Here is an 18,477-nt window from a genome sequence, read left to right on the forward strand (position 1 = left end):
AAAAAAAAAAAAAAAAAAAAAAAAAGAAAAAGCGTGCAGCCCATATCTCAAGGCCCTTTTACCCAATTGGCCCATTAGCTTAGACCCCAAATGGGCCTGTAGTCCAGCCTTTTAGTCTCGTATAAAGGCCCAAGTTTTATATTAAAAGTTTTAGTACAATTTTTCATTTTTGTATTACTGGGAAATATTTTAAATATTTTTTAGGCCAATTAGTGGTGTATTTCATAAATGAAACATAATTGAAATAAAATTAAGGATAATATGATAATAATTCACTCACGATTAAAAAAGAAATTAATAGGATAATTGTCAATTTAATTAAATAGGACAGGATGATAATTTAACTCTTCAAAATATTTATTTTTATTATTTTTATTATTTTTATATCAGTATTAAATTTTCAAATGATCTATGCCTTTCAGAACTTTTTGATATGCACGTGTGGGGTCCGATGTGCCCGAGATGCCAGCGTGGAAATGGGACCCACCTTCTCCGGCGATCATTACCGTCGATTACGATCTGATAATCATTACGGTCAAAACTGAAACTTTATTGTAGAATCGGTTGCACTGAGAAATTCCGGGAGGGGGGCGAATGGCATTATCGTAAATTTATGACGTAACTGCTAAGCTTCGATCTGCTCTCGCTTCCTTCTCATATTAACACGAAAGACTTCGTTGGTTCAATTCTGAAACCTCTCTCTCTACCCATTGATCTTCTTCAAGCTGCGATCACCTGGATCGCTCGGGTGCAACGATCGAGATCTCATTTCCTAACCTCTCATTTGCTCACTATGGTGAGTTGAAGACTTTCTTCCATTTCTCTGAACAAATCTGCATTCAATTATAGCTTAGATCTGGTTGAATTCTGCTACGATTCTGTCACAGTTCCTCACTTTTGTTGATATTGGCATTGCCTTCCGAGTTCTTCGATTATTCTCTCTGATAATTTGAGTGCGCGAGTTTGATTGGCTCTGCCTTTTCTTTGTTTGGGACATAGATACGGAATCGTTCTCTCCTTCTCTTTCTCTTAGATTTTATGAGAGAAGAAGGACCCTAGGATCTGGCATTCTAATGCTTGGTCCATGGAATTTGGCTTCTATTTCGCGGCTACTACTTAAACTTATTTTGTTATTATCTACGACTTCGAATCGTTATTGCTGCTACGAATTACTTATTTGTTTTTTGGTTGTTTGTGTATTCGCAGCCTCTCAGACTTGAAATCAAGGTATTCCGATTCTTCTGCGTGTTAAATGGATAGAATGTGTATAATTTTGATTATTTTTATTTTCTTGTTATGTGTTATAAAATACGTTTTCTTATTATTTGGTTCAGAGGAAACTCGCTCAAAGATCGGAAAGGGTAAAATCTGTGGATTTGCATCCAACAGAACCATGGTAAGTTGGATAGGTGCTTATTAATACCGTATCTTGGCAATGCTACATCCTAGTCCATTATGAGCCGGTTAAAATTATGATAGATGTAAATGGTTTCCGTTATGTTAGAATATTGTAGTTCATGATCATTCGTTTCCCATCTGGTTTGGATCTTTGAGATTTCTTAGTTGATCATTTACCGAACTGTGATTATATTTATTTCTACTGCAAAAGAGATGAAGAAAACTTGAAGGTTCTGACACACACCTTACTGCAGGATTCTGGCCAGTTTGTATTCAGGAACTGTATGCATCTGGAACTATCAGTCTCAGGTATGGATATGTTATCATTGATGAATACATGGATGCTTTTTGAACTTTTCTTTTTACGGAAGTACTTCAAAATTGTTTTCAAAACGAGACCTGATTTTTCTAATTACTAACTCAACCATATTTATCCATGAATTGTTGTATATCCCGAAGTTTGTTACACTATTTTCTTGATGATTCCATAATCTAGCCCAAAAGCTTCTCAGAGTAAGTATGACATGGTTTCATGAGTAAGATAATTGTCACCGTAAGTGGAACTTGTAAAACCTATGGTTTGCAGTTGGATTCTTTCTGTTTTTTCAAGTCTTCACATTTTTATTTGGAGAAGAAACTAAAACTTTATTTTTGAGCAGAAAAGCATATGGTAGTTATTGATCATCATTTGGTAGAAGAGAAGAGGAGTTCATTACACATATGTATTTATTCATTTATATTCATGAGTATTGTGGCTAGCTTGTGTGCACCTCAACTATTCTCACTGAACAACCACTTGAATAATTATGTATTATAAGTAACGTTCACATATAACTTAGGTGGCCTTCCAAATTTTTATCATTTTCCTTTTTTCTCGATGATTCTATGATTTATTTCTTTTTTCTTCCTTCATTTTCTTATAAGAACTTCTATGGGTTATAAGAATGATTTTTCACTTGGAGTTCTAGTTCGGACTGTGGTAGGTGCATGAAATGTGAATTTATGAAAATACCTCCCCTTCCATCTCTGAATTCTTTAAATTCGTTGTCTAATTTTGTTAACTCTGAAATTATTTAAAAATTAAATGAATCCTCTGGCAACTTCTGCAGATTATGGTCAAGTCTTTTGAGGTGACGGAGTTACCAGGTAAGCAGTAAAGTCAATATGGAGAGATAGAGAAGTAAAGGTGAGTGGATGGAAGAATATGCTATGAAGTGTTTGTTGTGTGTTGACTGTGTTGGCAGTTAGGTCAGCCAAGTTTATCGTGCGGAAGCAATGGGTCGTTGCTGGAGCTGATGACATGTTCCTTCGTGTCTACAATTATAATACAATGGATAAAGTAAAAGTCTTTGAGGCTCATACAGATTACATTAGGTGTGTTGCGGTCCATCCTACGCTTCCATATGTTCTGTCATCATCTGATGATATGCTCATAAAGCTTTGGGATTGGGAGAAGGGTTGGGTGTGCACTCAAATTTTTGAGGGACATTCTCACTATGTGATGCAAGTAACATTTAATCCCAAGGATACTAACACCTTTGCAAGTGCTTCTCTTGACCGCACTATTAAGGTAATATTGAGAATTTTCTCATAGTGTAACTTCTTATCTGTTCCTAACCTGGATGGTGATGCTGAATGAAATTTGGGAAAATTTTTGTGGCAGATTTGGAATCTTGGCTCTCCCGATCCTAATTTTACATTGGATGCCCATCAGAAGGGAGTAAATTGTGTTGATTACTTTACTGGTGGTGACAAACCTTACCTAATTACTGGTTCTGACGATCACACTGCTAAGGTCTCCATTATTCTAATTCTTAACCTAACATTCACTGGTTCCAAATAGAAGATGCTTCATTAAATCATATGAAAACAGGTGTGGGACTATCAAACCAAAAGTTGCGTTCAAACACTTGAAGGTCATACACACAATGTGTCCGCTGTTTGTTTCCATCCAGAGCTTCCTATTATTATCACAGGTTCTGAGGATGGTACTGTTCGTATATGGCATGCAACCACATATAGGTAAATTTTATTCTCTAATTTCATGATATCTAGATCTATATGTTCTGGTTTTGGAATTTCATTAATATACTTGTCTAACATGATTTTAAATTTTGCTACCTTGGCGAAGAACGAATATAATTTGGTAGGGAGAAATATTGGTGTGGTGTGCACGTTAAGTTTCATAATTTGAAATATTTTTTATTCTTTTTGTTAATACATTTATGATATTTGAACTTATTCAGAACTGTGTGCTGAATAATACTTGAAATTTGTTTACTAGTGTCAGTAATAGAAAACGAGGTTCCTTAACTATTGGTCATAACTATCTTGTCACTCATCTCAACTACCGTAGTCAGGCAAAGTGGTGCATAAAGGTCATGTAAATAATAAAGAACTTAGAGGGAATGAGTTCAAGCCATGATGACCATATACTTAGGATTTAATATCTTACAAAGTTACCTTTACAACCAAATGTAGTAGGGTTAGGTATTTATCCCGTGAAAATAGTCAGTGTGCGCGAGCTATCTATAAACGGTTGCAACTATGTGTTCAGAGATATTTTAGACTGTATGCTGGATAATAGTTGAAATTTGTTTAATAGTGCCATGAGTTCCCATTTTGGGTTTGGGTTCTATCTATAAACGGTTGCAACTATGTGTTCAGAGATATTTTAGACTGTATGCTGGATAATAGTTGAAATTTGTTTAATAGTGCCATGAGTTCCCATTTTGGGTTTGGGTTCTTCAAAATGGGGTCACCTACCTTTTATATTCGAAAATATGTGGATGGAGCATCATTCCTTTCTCCCACTGAACCACAAATGGTGGAGTGTTAACCCTCTTAGAGGCTGGCCTATGTGTTTATTCAGAAATTGAAGACTTTTGAAGCTATCTTCCGTAAAAAACTCTAAAGAGGAGATTTTTGGCGACAAAAATGCATAAATTGATGGGTAAAGGATGGAGATATGAACTCAAGTTATATCCACCAATTTATGAGTGTGAAAAAGAGAAGAAACTCAATTTATGAGTTGCTATCTAGGGATGGTCAAAGCTTACTTACTGAATCTGAGACTGGAAGAGAGTTTATCAATTTCCATGGAAGTCTCTGCACCAAAGACTCTGGACCTCGCTGTTTGCCCGCTATTTCGCAGTGGTATACTATCCACTCATCAACAAGCCATTGAGAAGCAGAAGAATTTCACAGAAAAGCAAGTTAGGCCATTAGGGATCTTGGGACAAACTTAAGAGGCCATTAGGGATCTTGGGACAAACTTAAGAGGCCATTAGGGATCTTGGGACAAACTTAAGACTGGTAACATTTTTGGAACATCATTGAAGGAGACATTATGAGGGTGTTCCAAGATTTTCTTAAGACTGTTATCATTAACACAAGCTTAAACAGAACCTACTTTTGTTTTATCCCAAAGAAGGTGGATGCATTGAAGGTCGAGGACGATCAACCCATTAGCCTCATCTCGTGCCAACAAAAGATCATTACTCGGGTGCTATCTGAGAGGCTTAAAAAAGTTCTTCCCACCACTATTGCCAAGTATCAATCTGCCTTTGTTGAAGGTCGATAGATTTCGGATGCATCATTGATTGTGAACAAAGTTATTGAGGATTATGCATTCAAGAAGAAAAGACATCGAGAAGGCCTTTGACAAAGTTGATTGGGACTATCTTGATTTAATTCTTGTGGCAAATAGCTTTGGTGCAACCTGGAGAAAATGGAAAAATGGGTGTATTTCTTTGCCCAATTATTTGATCATTATTAATGGTCGTCTTGGAGGGAGGATTCTTGTCATCTGTGGCCTCCGACAAGGTGACGTCTTCTACCCCTTTCTTTTTGTCATTATTACGGACTGTTTCAGTAGAATGATGATTGAGACGAGAGCAAATAGTTGCTTTAAAGGTGATTGGGAGAGACCCCCTTCAAATTCACCATCTCTTTTTTGCCTATAACACCATACTTGTCTCATCCATGGAAGGCCGGGATCTTAAAAATGTCTTTGGTCATGTTAATTCATTGGAAAAGGCCCCTTGGTTGAACATCAACCATCACAAGTTTGAGATTCTGGGGATAAATACCTGTTTTGTGGAAGTTGACTTGATTGCTGAAAATCTTGGTTGTAGACATGGGCAGTGGCCAATCATATATCTTCGTCTCCCTCTATACGGAAACCTCTAAATCAATGTCCTTTAGGATTCCTATTGTCGAGAAGAGTGAGAGGAAACCTCACTCTTGGAGCCATTCTCATAAATCCAAAGGGGTGCCTCACGTTACTTCAAGCCACTCTTTTTAATCTCCCCACTATTTTTTTTGTCCCTTTTCAATGCCCCATCTAAAGTTTTTCCGAGTATTGATGGTCTGTTTTGGAATTTTCTTGGGAAAAGGGGAGCAAACAGTGCCCCCACACACCTTGTTAAATGGGAAAAAGCAATCAGACCCATCACTCAAGGAGACATAGCCATACAAGGTGTTGAATAAGGATCAAGCTCTTCTTGCAAAGTGGATTAGGAGATACTACCCTCCGGAGGATGCTTTGTTCAGCCAGGTGATTGATACATATATGAGAAAGCCTCTATGAATTCTTGGCCTAATGATCGTTTCCCAAGATATGTTGAAGGGCCTTGGAGATCTATTTTGTTTCATATGAATCTCATTCATGATATAGTTCTTCTAAAAGTGGGAAGTGGGGCTAAGACATATTTTTGGCTTGATTGCTGGCTGCAGAAGGAATCTCTTACTGAGCATTTCCCTCGCCTTTACTCTCGCCTTTGCTCTCTGTCGCTAAACAAAGGCATCTCTGTACAAGAATCTTGATTGAAACTTCATAGTCGTTGAAATCTTCATTTGAGAAGATACCTAAATGATGAAAAATTAGAGGAATGGATTAGACTCATGGATGGTTTAAATCATGTTCACTTACTGCCTCAATTAGATCAACAACCTCCTTTATATTCTCGTTGGGCATCCATTTTCAGATGATAAAAGACTTATTTAGATGAACATCATTCGGGCTTTCTTTTGGATCACCTGGAATGAAAGGAACAGTTGTTTCTTCATGGATAAGAGAAGTTCTTTTGAGAGTTACTTTGAACAAATCATCTTTGTTGCAATATCTTGGTATAAATGCTATTCTTTATATAATTCTTACCATCTCTACACTTTTGATCAATTGGAGATCCCTTTTGTAACTCCTTTGGTTTGAACTCTAACCTTTTTTTGTAATTCCATGCATCAATGAAATTTGTTTTTCATTAAAAAAAAGAAATTTAGATTCCTTAATTCTTGGTCATAATTGTTTTGTCACTCGTTTCAACTATCATGACTAGACCAAGTTGTCAAATATGGGTCATGTAAATAATAGCGAGTTTTTAGGGAATGAGTTCAAGTTCCCACTATGACAACTTAGAATTTAATATCTTTCAAGTTATCTTGACAACCAAATATAGCGTGCACTAGCTAGCTTGAACACGGATATTAAACAACAACAATAATAATAATAAAGTACTATCTGATCCATCTCAATTTGAATTATATGTCTTTGTGTGGTTCTCGATTATTTTTTAATTCATGTTCTTGAATCTCAGGCTTGAAAACACCTTGAATTATGGCCTTGAGCGAGTTTGGGCTATTGGATATATTAAGGGCTCCCGACGGTAAGTTAGTTGTTATAGTTCTTAATTTTCTTTCTTTATATAAGCGTTGTTTTTTCCTTTTATGTTTCTCTTATCCCGAGGGATGGCTGGTATTGGAAATTCTCAATCTCATTTAATCTTCCAATTCCTCTTTTTACTTGATAAATTTCTAATTCTTAACCTCCCCATCTCCTCAATTCAAATACTAGTCTAGTATCTTGTGAAACGTACATGAAAATTTAAAATGTTACTTTATTCTGAAACAAAATAAGTTCCAGATTGATTTGGTTAAATGTTGATAGATAAGAATGTCTGATGTGAATTAACTCAGAGCTTAAATTGATAGTAGTTCCCCTTATTTTATTTATATGTTATTAAGTTGCTTATTTTGATTATTCAACTAAATTTAAACTCTATAATGAATGCAAACAGTCAAACATATATTGTTCAGTATTTAAACTAAGAACTGTTTCTTGGAAGAACTCATAGATTAAATATGAGAAAAGTATTCTAATATTGCATATTTTGACAATAAAATAATCGATATCATAATTTCAATAAAAAATGTTCAAATAATTTATTTAACCATTCCAGAAGGTTATACAAAATTCTTGGCTTTGAAAATTTATTTTACTATCAGAAACAGTAAATCATTGAATATAAAGCGTGAAGTTAATAAATAATATGTAAATAATTGAGTACATATTTGAAGTTTTTAATTAGGGGGTGGATAAAATGATTAAAAATTTGACTGTCCACGAGTCTCTACTAATTTATTAATGAGGGACTGTATAGAGAATTAAGCTTATAAATCATTTTTAAAAATCTGCTTGAGATATTTTGTTTGTTTGTTGTTAGAAATGATGTATCCTTTCTCCGACAGGGTTGTGATTGGTTATGATGAAGGAACGATTATGGTAAAACTTGGCCGGGAGGTACCTGTAGCTAGCATGGATAATACTGGGAAAATTATTTGGGCTAAGCACAATGAAATCCAAACAGTCAACATTAAAAGTGTGGGAGCAGACTATGAGGTTTGAACTTAATAGCACATTTCTTTATATATCCTGCATTATGACAATTGCTCGTTTATTTACTTTTTGTTCTTTCCTTCTATCTAGGTTACAGATGGAGAGAGGTTACCTTTGGCTGTCAAGGAATTGGGAACCTGTGATCTTTATCCTCAAGTAATTGTGCTTATATGATCTTCTAATTATATGATTTCTCTTCTTCTAACATTTGTCATAAGGTCACAATTTACACTTCATTGTTAAAGCGAGGCAACATTTGAAAGCATATCTAATCATGTTTACCTTCTGAAACTCATGGTATCTATTACTAAAAATGTTTTTGGTGTATGCTCTATACTTGACGACATCGTAATGATTGATACAAACCAGTATTCTGACGGCATTCTTGTTATCCGTTGCACCGGTCATCTTTTTACAGTGCAATTGTAGATACTTTAGCTGAAAATTTCATGTTAAGTTCAGTTAATATGAAATCTTATGTAGTAGAATGAGTTTTACCTTTTGTTGATTATTGTTCTCCGTTCTCATGCTCTGTTTGTTTGCTCTCACAATTTCTTTCAGAACTTGAGGCACAATCCCAATGGACGATTTGTTGTTGTATGTGGAGATGGCGAATACATTATCTATACAGCTTTGGCATGGAGGAATAGATCATTTGGTTCCGCATTGGAAATTGTTTGGTCATCTGAAGGAGAATATGCTGCTCGAGAGAGTACTTCAAAGATAAAGATTTTCACAAAAAATTTCCAGGTTTGTATTTATTTTAATAAATATTTAAGAAGAGGAATATTGGAATCATATGGTATGTTTTTTCAAACGCATTTTATGCATTATTTGACGTCAGTGACAAAAATGCATTGTGCTTGTTCAAGTGGTTGGTTGAGAGGAAACCACATAAAAAGTATTCTAGTTAAAATTTTGAGATAAACCAACTTATCTGAAGCAGATATTTGATAAACTAATGGACACTTATTTTATTATTATTATTTTTTTTAATGAATATTTAATTGTATATCTAGGTTGAGGTTATAGTTCCAAATACTATGAGTTTTTTTTTTTCGGGGTAAAAACCCACAAACTCAATAAACTTCAATCAAGTTTTTGAAACTCACCTGTATATATGGCATACAAAATTTTACAAACATAAACGTTCAACCAAATATAGGTTATACAAACTGAGGTCTCTAGAGCATATTTCTTTGTACAATCCAAACATAGATGATATAAACTTAAACTTTTCAACCATAGACTTCATTATAGGCTTAATAAAACCATGAGCCAAACATAGTTTAGGTTCTTATTTTTAAATTTCTCAAGTTCAAGTAGTATCAGATATTGTACATAGCATGTCTCATCAAAAAAGAAAAAAAAAAAAAAAATCTCATAGAAATATTGTAAATAATATGCCATTTCAAGAGGTTGAGTGTCTCAAGTTGATGAAAATACATTCCGTTCTTTCAGGAAAAGAAGAGCATCCGGCCTACATTTTCTGCAGAGCATATTTATGGAGGAACTCTTTTGGCAATGTGCTCAAACGATTTTATTTGCTTTTATGACTGGGCTGAGTGCCGGTTAATTCGACGGATTGATGTAAATGTGAAAGTGAGTGCAGATATTCCTCAAGAAGCTCTATAGGCTGCTAGCCTCCACAGACTCGTGGACTATGTGTAACTTTTCCCTGACATTTTGCTGATGTTTTGCGTTTTCTATCATTGTATTAAATATCAGAATCTCTATTGGGCCGATAGTGGTGACCTAGTGGCAATTTCCAGTGATTCTGCATTTTATATCCTGAAGTACAATGTAAGTTGCCATCCATTTAAGCCTGCCTTTGCAGTTTTTGTATTGTAGTTCCATTTAGTGAGATGTTATCTGGAGGATGTTTCTTAAGCCATGTTCAGTACTGCTACTGTTTTTTTTTTATCTTGTGTAGTGCCAAGAAGGATTTTATCTAATAAGTATATTTCATGATGCAGCGCGATGTTGTTTCATCTTATCTTGATAGTGGTAGATCAGTTGATGAACAAGGTATAGAGGATGCGTTTGAGCTTCTCTATGAAACAAATGAACGTGTTAGGACCGGCTTATGGGTTGGGGATTGTTTCATTTATAATAATTCCTCTTGGAGGCTAAATTACTGTGTTGGTGGTGAGGTGATTATGATTCCTATGCTAACCCTTCACCCCCTATTTTTCTTGGACATTTTCATAATGCTTCTTTAAATTCACATCAATATACTTCCCTTCATCGGAGAAAAGAGAAAAATGGATTGTTTCCTCGTTGATGTATGGATCTATTTTCAGGTTACTACAATGTTTCATCTGGATCGACCAATGTATTTGCTTGGATATCTTGCCAGTCACAGTCGCGTGTATTTAATTGACAAAGAATTTAAGTAAGCAGATGCTATTTTATGTTCTTGGAGCTGATAGTTGCTACCATATAATCTGATGTAAGTATGTGATGATCTGTTTGTTGCAGTGTTGTAGGATATACATTACTTCTTAGCTTGATTGAATACAAGACACTTGTAATGCGGGGAGATCTGGAAAGAGCCAATGAAATCTTACCTTTAATCCCCAAGGAGCATCATAATAGGTATCTATGAATCCTCAATTTTAAAAAAAGTGCTTAAAATTAGTAATACGATATTTTCTGACTGAAATGCTACCTCTTATCTTAAAAATGGTACTTTAGAATTGATATTGTTGCTAGCAGAAATTATGTAATATTTTCTGTATCATCTATTCATCATTAGAATATTTTACACTTGTTAATTCATTTTAGATATTGTTTTAATTCTACTTTGACACTTGAAAATGCCAATTTTTTGTTCTCCCCAATAGTGTATACATGCTTTAACATTCATGTAATTCCTCTCTCTCTCTCTCTCACTCTCCTTTATTGACAAGAAGTACAGCATTGAAAAAGAGATGTCTTATTTTTACCTCGGATTTGCAGTTCTTTTTGTAATCGCTCCTTTTATTATTTGTGGCATTAGGATTGTTTATAGTAAAATCCCTGGCTTCTTTTAAGGATATCTTGTCTTGTTTGAATCTCTTCGTTCAATAGTTAAAGGTTTCTCTTTTTAAGAGTGAAAGAAATGTTGATATATTTCTTAGTTTTTGTTGTCTATCAGTGTGGCTCGCTTTTTAGAATCTCGAGGTATGATAGAAGAGGCACTGGAGGTTGCAACAGATCCTGATTATAGATTTGAATTAGCGATACAGCTTGGAAGATTAGATGTTGCAAAGGTATGCTCCAATCATGTTGGTGCTAAATAAATGTAGGGTGCTGTTTTGAACTTGTTTAGAACATTGTTTAGTTTTCTTGCTTTTCTTCTCCTTGTTTCTTTGGGGACGTGGTGCTTTACAGTAGTTCTAGTAAGATCCAAATAGAGGTTTCTTGGTCTTTTGCAGGAAATTGCAACGGCTGTACATAGCGAATCCAAATGGAAGCAGCTTGGAGAATTGGCCATGTCTAGTGGAAAGGTGTTTAATCAAAATGCTTCTGTCCCACGATACTTACAATATCTCTTTAACAATCCTCTGATATCGATCTCTGTTGAATCATGTTATTGCAGCTAGAAATGGCGGAGGAATGTCTAAAATTTGCCATGGACCTGAGTGGTCTGTTACTGCTCTATTCTTCTTTAGGGGACGCTGAAGGAATTTCAAAGCTTGCTTCCCTTGCTAAAGAGCAAGGAAAGAACAATGTTGCTTTCCTCTGTTTATTTACATTGGGTAAATTAGAAGACTGCCTCCAGCTATTGGTGGAAAGGTGAATTTTTTTCTTCATTTATGGATCTATTAAGATTTGGTATCGATGCTTACATCTTGTTTTTGTAGTAACCGGATACCTGAAGCAGCGTTAATGGCACGGTCTTATCTTCCAAGTAAAGTCTCTGAGATAGTTGCTATCTGGAGAAAGGACCTGAATAAGGTAACATTTAATTCTTATGTCCTGTTCATGTTGAATATTCCTTTGCAAAAAGTTGTATCATTGTGTATATAATAGAGAGCTGAACATCAATTAGCTTATCATCCGATAAAAACTATACACAAGTCGTATCATTGTTGCGTATATTTAAGTCTATTAAACATAATAACTTATAGTCCAAAAGAATACTGTTCGATCTGCATTTTTTTTATAAGCTAACAGAATACCTCCACCTGGTGCCAGCTTCTTGCCCACTAGCATTTGGTTAATATAATTTCTTCGGCCACCTTGATGTTCTCCATATTTACCTTTTCTAAGGGCCATACATTACATCTGTTCCAAAAGTTTCCCAAGTCAAGCTCCTTTTTTTTTCCCAATAGACAGAGACTTCCATCGCAGCATATATTGTGGCATCCTCTCCTTTACCCATGCATTACCAAAGGAAAATTTTCATCTCGTTTATTTAGAATCTTTAAGAGAGAACAAAAGTTCCGAGCAGGTTTTAGTGATCATTGGTATGAGAGGTACTTGCAAAGCCATCGAATTCTAAAATCGCGTGATTTGAGGGCTGCCTCCCATCATCCAAACCTTGAAACCAAACAACAAAAAGAGAAGAAACCTACATTTCATTCAGAAAGACATGCGGCTATTTATTGCCTCCCATTATTTCTATGTTTCATTACAATTACCTTTATATTGATATTTTATGTATGCATCAATTAATAGGCTTCCTGCTTATAAAATTTTACCTCTTTTATGTAAGGACTTTATAATGTAATTTACAGTAAGAAAAGAGTAGTATGAACTGAAGGGTTTGAGATTTCATGCTTTAGTAAAATTGAATGCACGCACATCTCTTTGCAGTTGTATTATGATGATGACATGCACAAATATGGCACCGAGGGCATTTTTTTTTCATGTCATTAAAAATTTAGTGTTTTGTTATTTTTTCATGTCACTTATAATGCTTACTTTATTACATTTTAATTAAAGATGCCATTGACCTAGCAATTTTTTGTTTTTTTTTTCCATTTAATTTTGAAAATATTATAGGTCAGTCCAAAAGCAGCTGATTCACTAGCTGATCCTGAAGAGTATCCTAATCTGTTTGATGATTGGCAACTAGCTGTTTCTGTTGAATCTAAATTTTCAGAGACCAGGTACCTTTATCTATCATTTTATGCACATGTTTTGATAAAATGAAATATTGTTGAAAGAAGAATTAGTATGAACGATGAGGGGCAGAGGTCTTTGTAGAAAATTTGATGCACCTTATCTTTCCAAAAGTCCCCTTATAATTCTACCGTTCCCAATGATTGATCCATTGTAGATCCAACCTCTCTTTTTTGTATCATTAGCCACTCTAATGTTGATCCATCGTAGTTACTGTTCTTGTATGATTAGTCAATTATATTATATGGAATATTGCTAAATTACATGATTGAGAAACTAGTTTCAACTTGGTAGTGGATACTTCATACCAGAACGTACATTTATCTCCTTCCTTGAATTTCGCTAGGGGTGTCTATCCTCCTGCGGTGGAGTATGCTAATCAGGCTGACAGGTCACATGCAACACTTGTGGAGGCTTTTAGGAATATGCATGTGGATGAAGAGGAGCTTCTTGAAAACGGAGACTCAAATCTTGAGGTATGTGCTGTATTCAATTTTCTATTCTTCTAGCTAAAATTAACTATTAGTTTGACCGCCATTTCAAAATATTAAGGGTGAGTGTGACATACCTTCTAATTAAACACTTTTTTAAACAACATTTTTCCTAAAACACTTTATAAAAATGGTTTAATTAAAATCCATGTATTTGGTTACATTTTTTAAAAAAGTAATTTTATTTGCATATGGCAAGGAAACAAATATTTTCATTAATGAAGAAACGAGAACAAATACGCCTACATAATGTATGACCAATAAAGCAGTTAAAAAAAATAGAGCCAAAAATGATTTTTAAATTAGTTTTATTCCCTAGTTATTTGATTGCACTAAATCCAAAAGTGACTCTATGAGTGCTAAATTATCATACACCAGTTCTTGAGTGATTCCTAGTCAATCAATTTAGAATTACTTTCTAGATAATCAACTTTTTACTTATTCTTTTAAGAACATGATTTTTTACCAATTTGATATTTTAAACAGTGATTATTGTTTGTTCCCAAACACTCTTGATTTAAAAGATAAAAACTCTTCTTGCCTTCCAAAATCACTTAGGAAGTTACTTGAAACTTACCTCAAGTACTAGTACAGTTGTACATGGCTTTAGGGGGAGAGAGATTCAGTTGGGTGTGGGTAGATAGTTAGATTCTCATTATCTAAGCTGCTCCGGTAGGCGAGAAGGTAGAGCTCTTGTCTTCTGTTAAGTGTGTACTTATTTCTTAGTCGCCATAGTACTTGTCTCTACTACTCGTAGTTGCTCTTTCTTCCTAAATTACTTGCATATGGAAATTAAATCCTGTTGCTATACCATTTTGTCCCATTTTATATATCCACGCGGTGGAACTAGACACTCTTAATGCCTTTTGTAGGATTGAGTTTAGTTTATCTGAGTTGTGGTGGTTCTTTGGCAGAATGGAGATGAAGAGACTGAAGAGCACCAAAACGGAGAAGATAGCCAAGAGGAGCCTGTTGTGGTGGATGCGGATTCTACAGATGGTGCCGTTCTTGTTAACGGTAACGAGGCTGATGAAGAGTGGGGTACGAATAATGAAGGAACCCAGTCAGCCTAAAGGCAATTGGTTGCCCAATTGTGAAAATCCAATTGTAGTCTCTGGTGATCCGTTGATTCTAAAATGCCAGCTTTGCATGCATTTATGCAACCTGCTTTCTGTCTTACTAGATCTACTACTGCTACCTGCACACATCTGTTCCCAACAACAAACAAAAGCATGGTTAACATTTTCGATTATCATGGATTAGCTTCCAAATTTACTGCAGTAGTTCATAAAGATATTGCCTCCCACTGTCTTGCATCTTACATTTAGATTTTTATTGGAGCATTTTTCTTGACATATGCCCTGAAAAGCTGTTAGATAGGACTGCACATAATTCTTTGCTAACTTCTACCTTTCACATTTCTAATTTGCCTTATCTTGTTATAGGAATATTGCTTTCAGAATGTAATCAATAATTCTTTATTTCTCCCATATCCCTTTGAAAGAATCACCATACTGTTGTTCTTCGTTCTGTAGTTCACTCGATCTCGATGACGATTGTTAAAATGTGGTCATGCTACTCTTGTGACGATCCATTAAATAGAGAGTCTTTCACTATGTTTTATTTCTTTTAATATCGTTTTATAATTGTTCTTACTTGGTTTTCATTTCCTTCTTTTGCAGTGTTAACATCAGATCACTAGGTTTCAGCTGCTTGATTCGACGCTAAGTGAAGAGAAGTTTTTTACTGAAGCAGATGGGACTCTTGTGCGGACGTGGATATGCCATGTGGAAATATACTCAACTATATGGTCATTTCGGAAAATAGGATTTAATGAATTTTACATTCTTTATGACTTTGAAGTCAATTTTTGTAACTATAGATAGATGTACTCGATCTTTTCTTTGAGAATAGTTAACCTTGTATTACTACTATTTCATTTTTGGACCATGCCTCTTACAGTATAGGTTGTGCATGTAGATCATTTCATTCTCGCCATAGCCCCCATTTATGTTGTATCTTAATCAGCTTGACCCAAGTTTTCTTTGATCAATTGTCATGAAATACGAATAAGCCATATTGTTTATGTGTGGAGTAGGAGTTTCAAATCTCTACTCTTCCGATCTAGCTTCAGTACTCGATTAATGGACGAATAGTGGTCTAGTTTTCGATTTTTTTATTGTACTGCTGAGTCCCAATCTGGACGATTTTAACGGATTGCATACCTTTTAGCTTAAAAGTTTTTTTTTTTCTTAGATTCTTTTAATTTTTGAATATTGTTTTCAATAACACGTTTATTTGGTTGCACTACTTTTAAAATTTTACAGTGTTTTTCTTATATTAAATTTATTTTATATATATATATATATATATATTTTTAAATTTATTACCAGATACTATGGTTTTGTTTAAACAATTTTAATCATTTAACCCAATCTAATTTAGCAACTCTTCTCAAAGAAGTTGTAAAAGCTGTTGCTGTAACCATCTCCAGTATGAGGTTTGCAGAAACGTTTCAAATTGGATGCTACATTTATATCCTTTAATTACGCATATGGGGCATCAATTCTGCGCTGAAATAGTAATCATAATCATAGCCTTTCTGCAAGTGGAGAGACCTGAATTATTTATACTGTTATTGGGCTTTTGAATACCCCCACATTATAAGCCCAAACTTCCAGCCCACGGCCCAAGTTGCTTCCGGGTAGCGTCAAAGCACCGCAAAATCCTTTTATGCAAAACCCGCGGCCAACCGACCCGGACCCCTCCATTTTTCTCTATTTTCGGCAGAATTCCTTTTAAAATTAAAATTATTCTTTTTCTATACGTCTAATTAAGACAATTAATTTATAGTCAAACAAACATTTGCCTATAATATAAACAAAATTATGTTTACATTTTCATTAATCTATAAATTTCGTCACATGTTTTTTTTGGGCAAAATATAATTTCAATTTCGTGAATTAATAAATTTAAAATTACCCTATAAAAGATATATATATATATATATATATATATATCAGATTATCCATTAAGCAGCCTTGGTACGACGTCGTTTAGATCTCTCGCCGAAATAACAAGGAAGAGAGAGAAACCCGTGTGCCCGTTCAAATCCGGAAAAGAAAATTAAATAAAAAATAAAAACCGTACCATCATTAAATAAAAAATAATAATAATAAAAGCAGCAGAAAAGGGGAACCAAACTAAAAACCCTCTCATATTTCAGTCTCTCTCTCTCTCTCCGAACCCTCATTTCTTCCACTTCTGATACAGCTTTGCTTGGATTCTCGGTAATTCCTTCTCCGTTCACATTTTTATGTTACGTTTCGGAAGGCAGGGGGTTTTGATGTGTTAATTTATTCGATTTACTTTTCTACTATTAATGTATTTATATTCTAATTTCACTGCCTTGCCACAGTTTTGTTTGTCTTTCTCATCATTGTCCTTTGGATCCTTGAGTTGTTTGTGTGTTCTTGTGTGTTCTTGTGTACTGGATACCTCGTTTTTTTTTGTAATCATACTTGGTGGCGATCTTCGTGAATCATAATGTTAGTTCTGAATGGTACAGTTCAAGCCCTTGCACTCTATTTTGGGTTTCTGGGCGCAAATTGTGGTACGATATTCGTTATGAAGGAACCGTGAGTACAGGGAGTTTTAATTCTGCTATAGACAAAAAGGAAATCGGGAAAAGAAAATGAACCCTCAAATGGGAAGCTCAATTTAAAGTTTCCTTTCTTTCAGCTATTTGTTAGCTTCAACTTTTTTCTGACTCTAGTTGAGTCATCTGTTATCGATCTTTGTTGTATATTCATTTTGATTATTTCGCGTGTTAAATAGAAAGATTTGAAGGTTTAAGATTCAATTCTGAGATTATCGCCTTTTAATCAATTTCTGGATTTAGAAACCCTCCTAATCATTTGACTTCTAAGCCTAATGAATTCTATGAGGTTCTTTGGTGGCTCGTTAAATCCTGTTGGCTGTATTACTTGGCTGGGACAATCATTTGGAGATTGTTTATTCAGTGATTGGTGGCTAATGCAATACTAGTTCTCTCATCATATCTGTAGTTTCGAATTGTCAACCATGCAAAGCTTTCACTCTCTTTAGCTCTCACATGCACATGCACATTGTTTACCGACATTGACTTTTCACAGATGCATATTCAAAGTTCCATGCCAAGTGCTTTCAATTGCTGTGTTATTTTTGGTTTCTTTTGACATATGGCTATCGGTTTCTTGTTACAGTTCTTATTTATGCTTTAATGACTGTTATCTCAATTCTGTGTTTGCAATGATGCATGCCAATATATTAAAATTTAAGTTCTAGGACTTGGTTAAATACTTCTGGGTGATAACCGATCTCTTACATTCTTTTTCTTTTAAAACAATATCTTCTACTTCATTATTTGTCAGTGAGGCAATGCTTTAGGGGGTTACTATATTTTCAGTCTTGATTCAGATGCATCTAGGACTTCTCCTGGTTTGGAGTTATATTCATCATTCAATCATGTCAAGAATGGGGATTGAAATTGGTAAATTTAAAATGATGAATTGTTGGGGCTAGATGGTTTTGGGGGTAAAGTTACACTATCTCAACTCATTACCATCATTAATGTTTGCGTCAAACAATATTATTGTGAAGATAACTGTCTGTGATAGCCTCGTGTTGTTGTTCTATATGTTATCATGAGTTAGTTTTATAACAGGTTATGACGAGTGGGAGGCAACTAGGGATTGTAGCAGTTGGGAAATTGAGAAGAGGGAGAAAGAGGAGACGGGTGTGTGTGTGTGTCGGGGGGGG

General features: G+C 34.8%; 2 protein-coding genes across 3 annotated transcripts in view; both read left to right on the forward strand.

Annotated features, from left to right (window-relative positions):
• Positions 1–538: 538 nt before the first annotated feature.
• LOC111464515 (coatomer subunit beta'-2) lies at positions 539–15,763 on the forward strand. 2 transcript variants are annotated; one of them, XM_023108743.1, is made up of 25 exons: positions 539–796; positions 1,207–1,227; positions 1,335–1,396; positions 1,653–1,707; positions 2,508–2,544; positions 2,643–2,968; positions 3,062–3,193; positions 3,272–3,420; positions 6,996–7,064; positions 7,927–8,077; positions 8,165–8,230; positions 8,636–8,824; positions 9,536–9,676; positions 9,803–9,877; positions 10,051–10,227; positions 10,378–10,469; positions 10,556–10,672; positions 11,214–11,328; positions 11,494–11,565; positions 11,658–11,854; positions 11,923–12,016; positions 13,067–13,173; positions 13,533–13,662; positions 14,592–14,718; positions 15,360–15,763. In XM_023108743.1, the coding sequence occupies exons 1-25, from the start codon at positions 794–796 to the stop codon at positions 15,377–15,379; spliced, it is 2,724 nt and encodes a 907-aa protein (XP_022964511.1). In that variant the 5' UTR covers positions 539–793; the 3' UTR covers positions 15,380–15,763. The 2 variants fall into 2 exon arrangements, with proteins under 2 accessions (XP_022964511.1, XP_022964510.1); XM_023108742.1 differs by having other exon boundaries at positions 540–796; positions 14,592–14,794.
• A 1,134-nt stretch (positions 15,764–16,897) lies between these two features.
• Positions 16,898–18,477, forward strand: part of LOC111464517 (nuclear pore complex protein NUP50A-like) — a 4,664-nt gene continuing 3,084 nt past the window's right edge. The window contains exon 1 of the mRNA XM_023108746.1: positions 16,898–16,967. The gene's annotated coding sequence lies outside the window, so the exon portion shown is untranslated. The remainder of the gene's footprint in view (positions 16,968–18,477) is intronic.

The sequence above is a fragment of the Cucurbita moschata genome, unplaced genomic scaffold, assembly GCF_002738365.1.
Source record: "Cucurbita moschata cultivar Rifu unplaced genomic scaffold, Cmos_1.0 Cmo_Scf00030, whole genome shotgun sequence".
Taxonomy (NCBI): domain Eukaryota; kingdom Viridiplantae; phylum Streptophyta; class Magnoliopsida; order Cucurbitales; family Cucurbitaceae; genus Cucurbita; species Cucurbita moschata.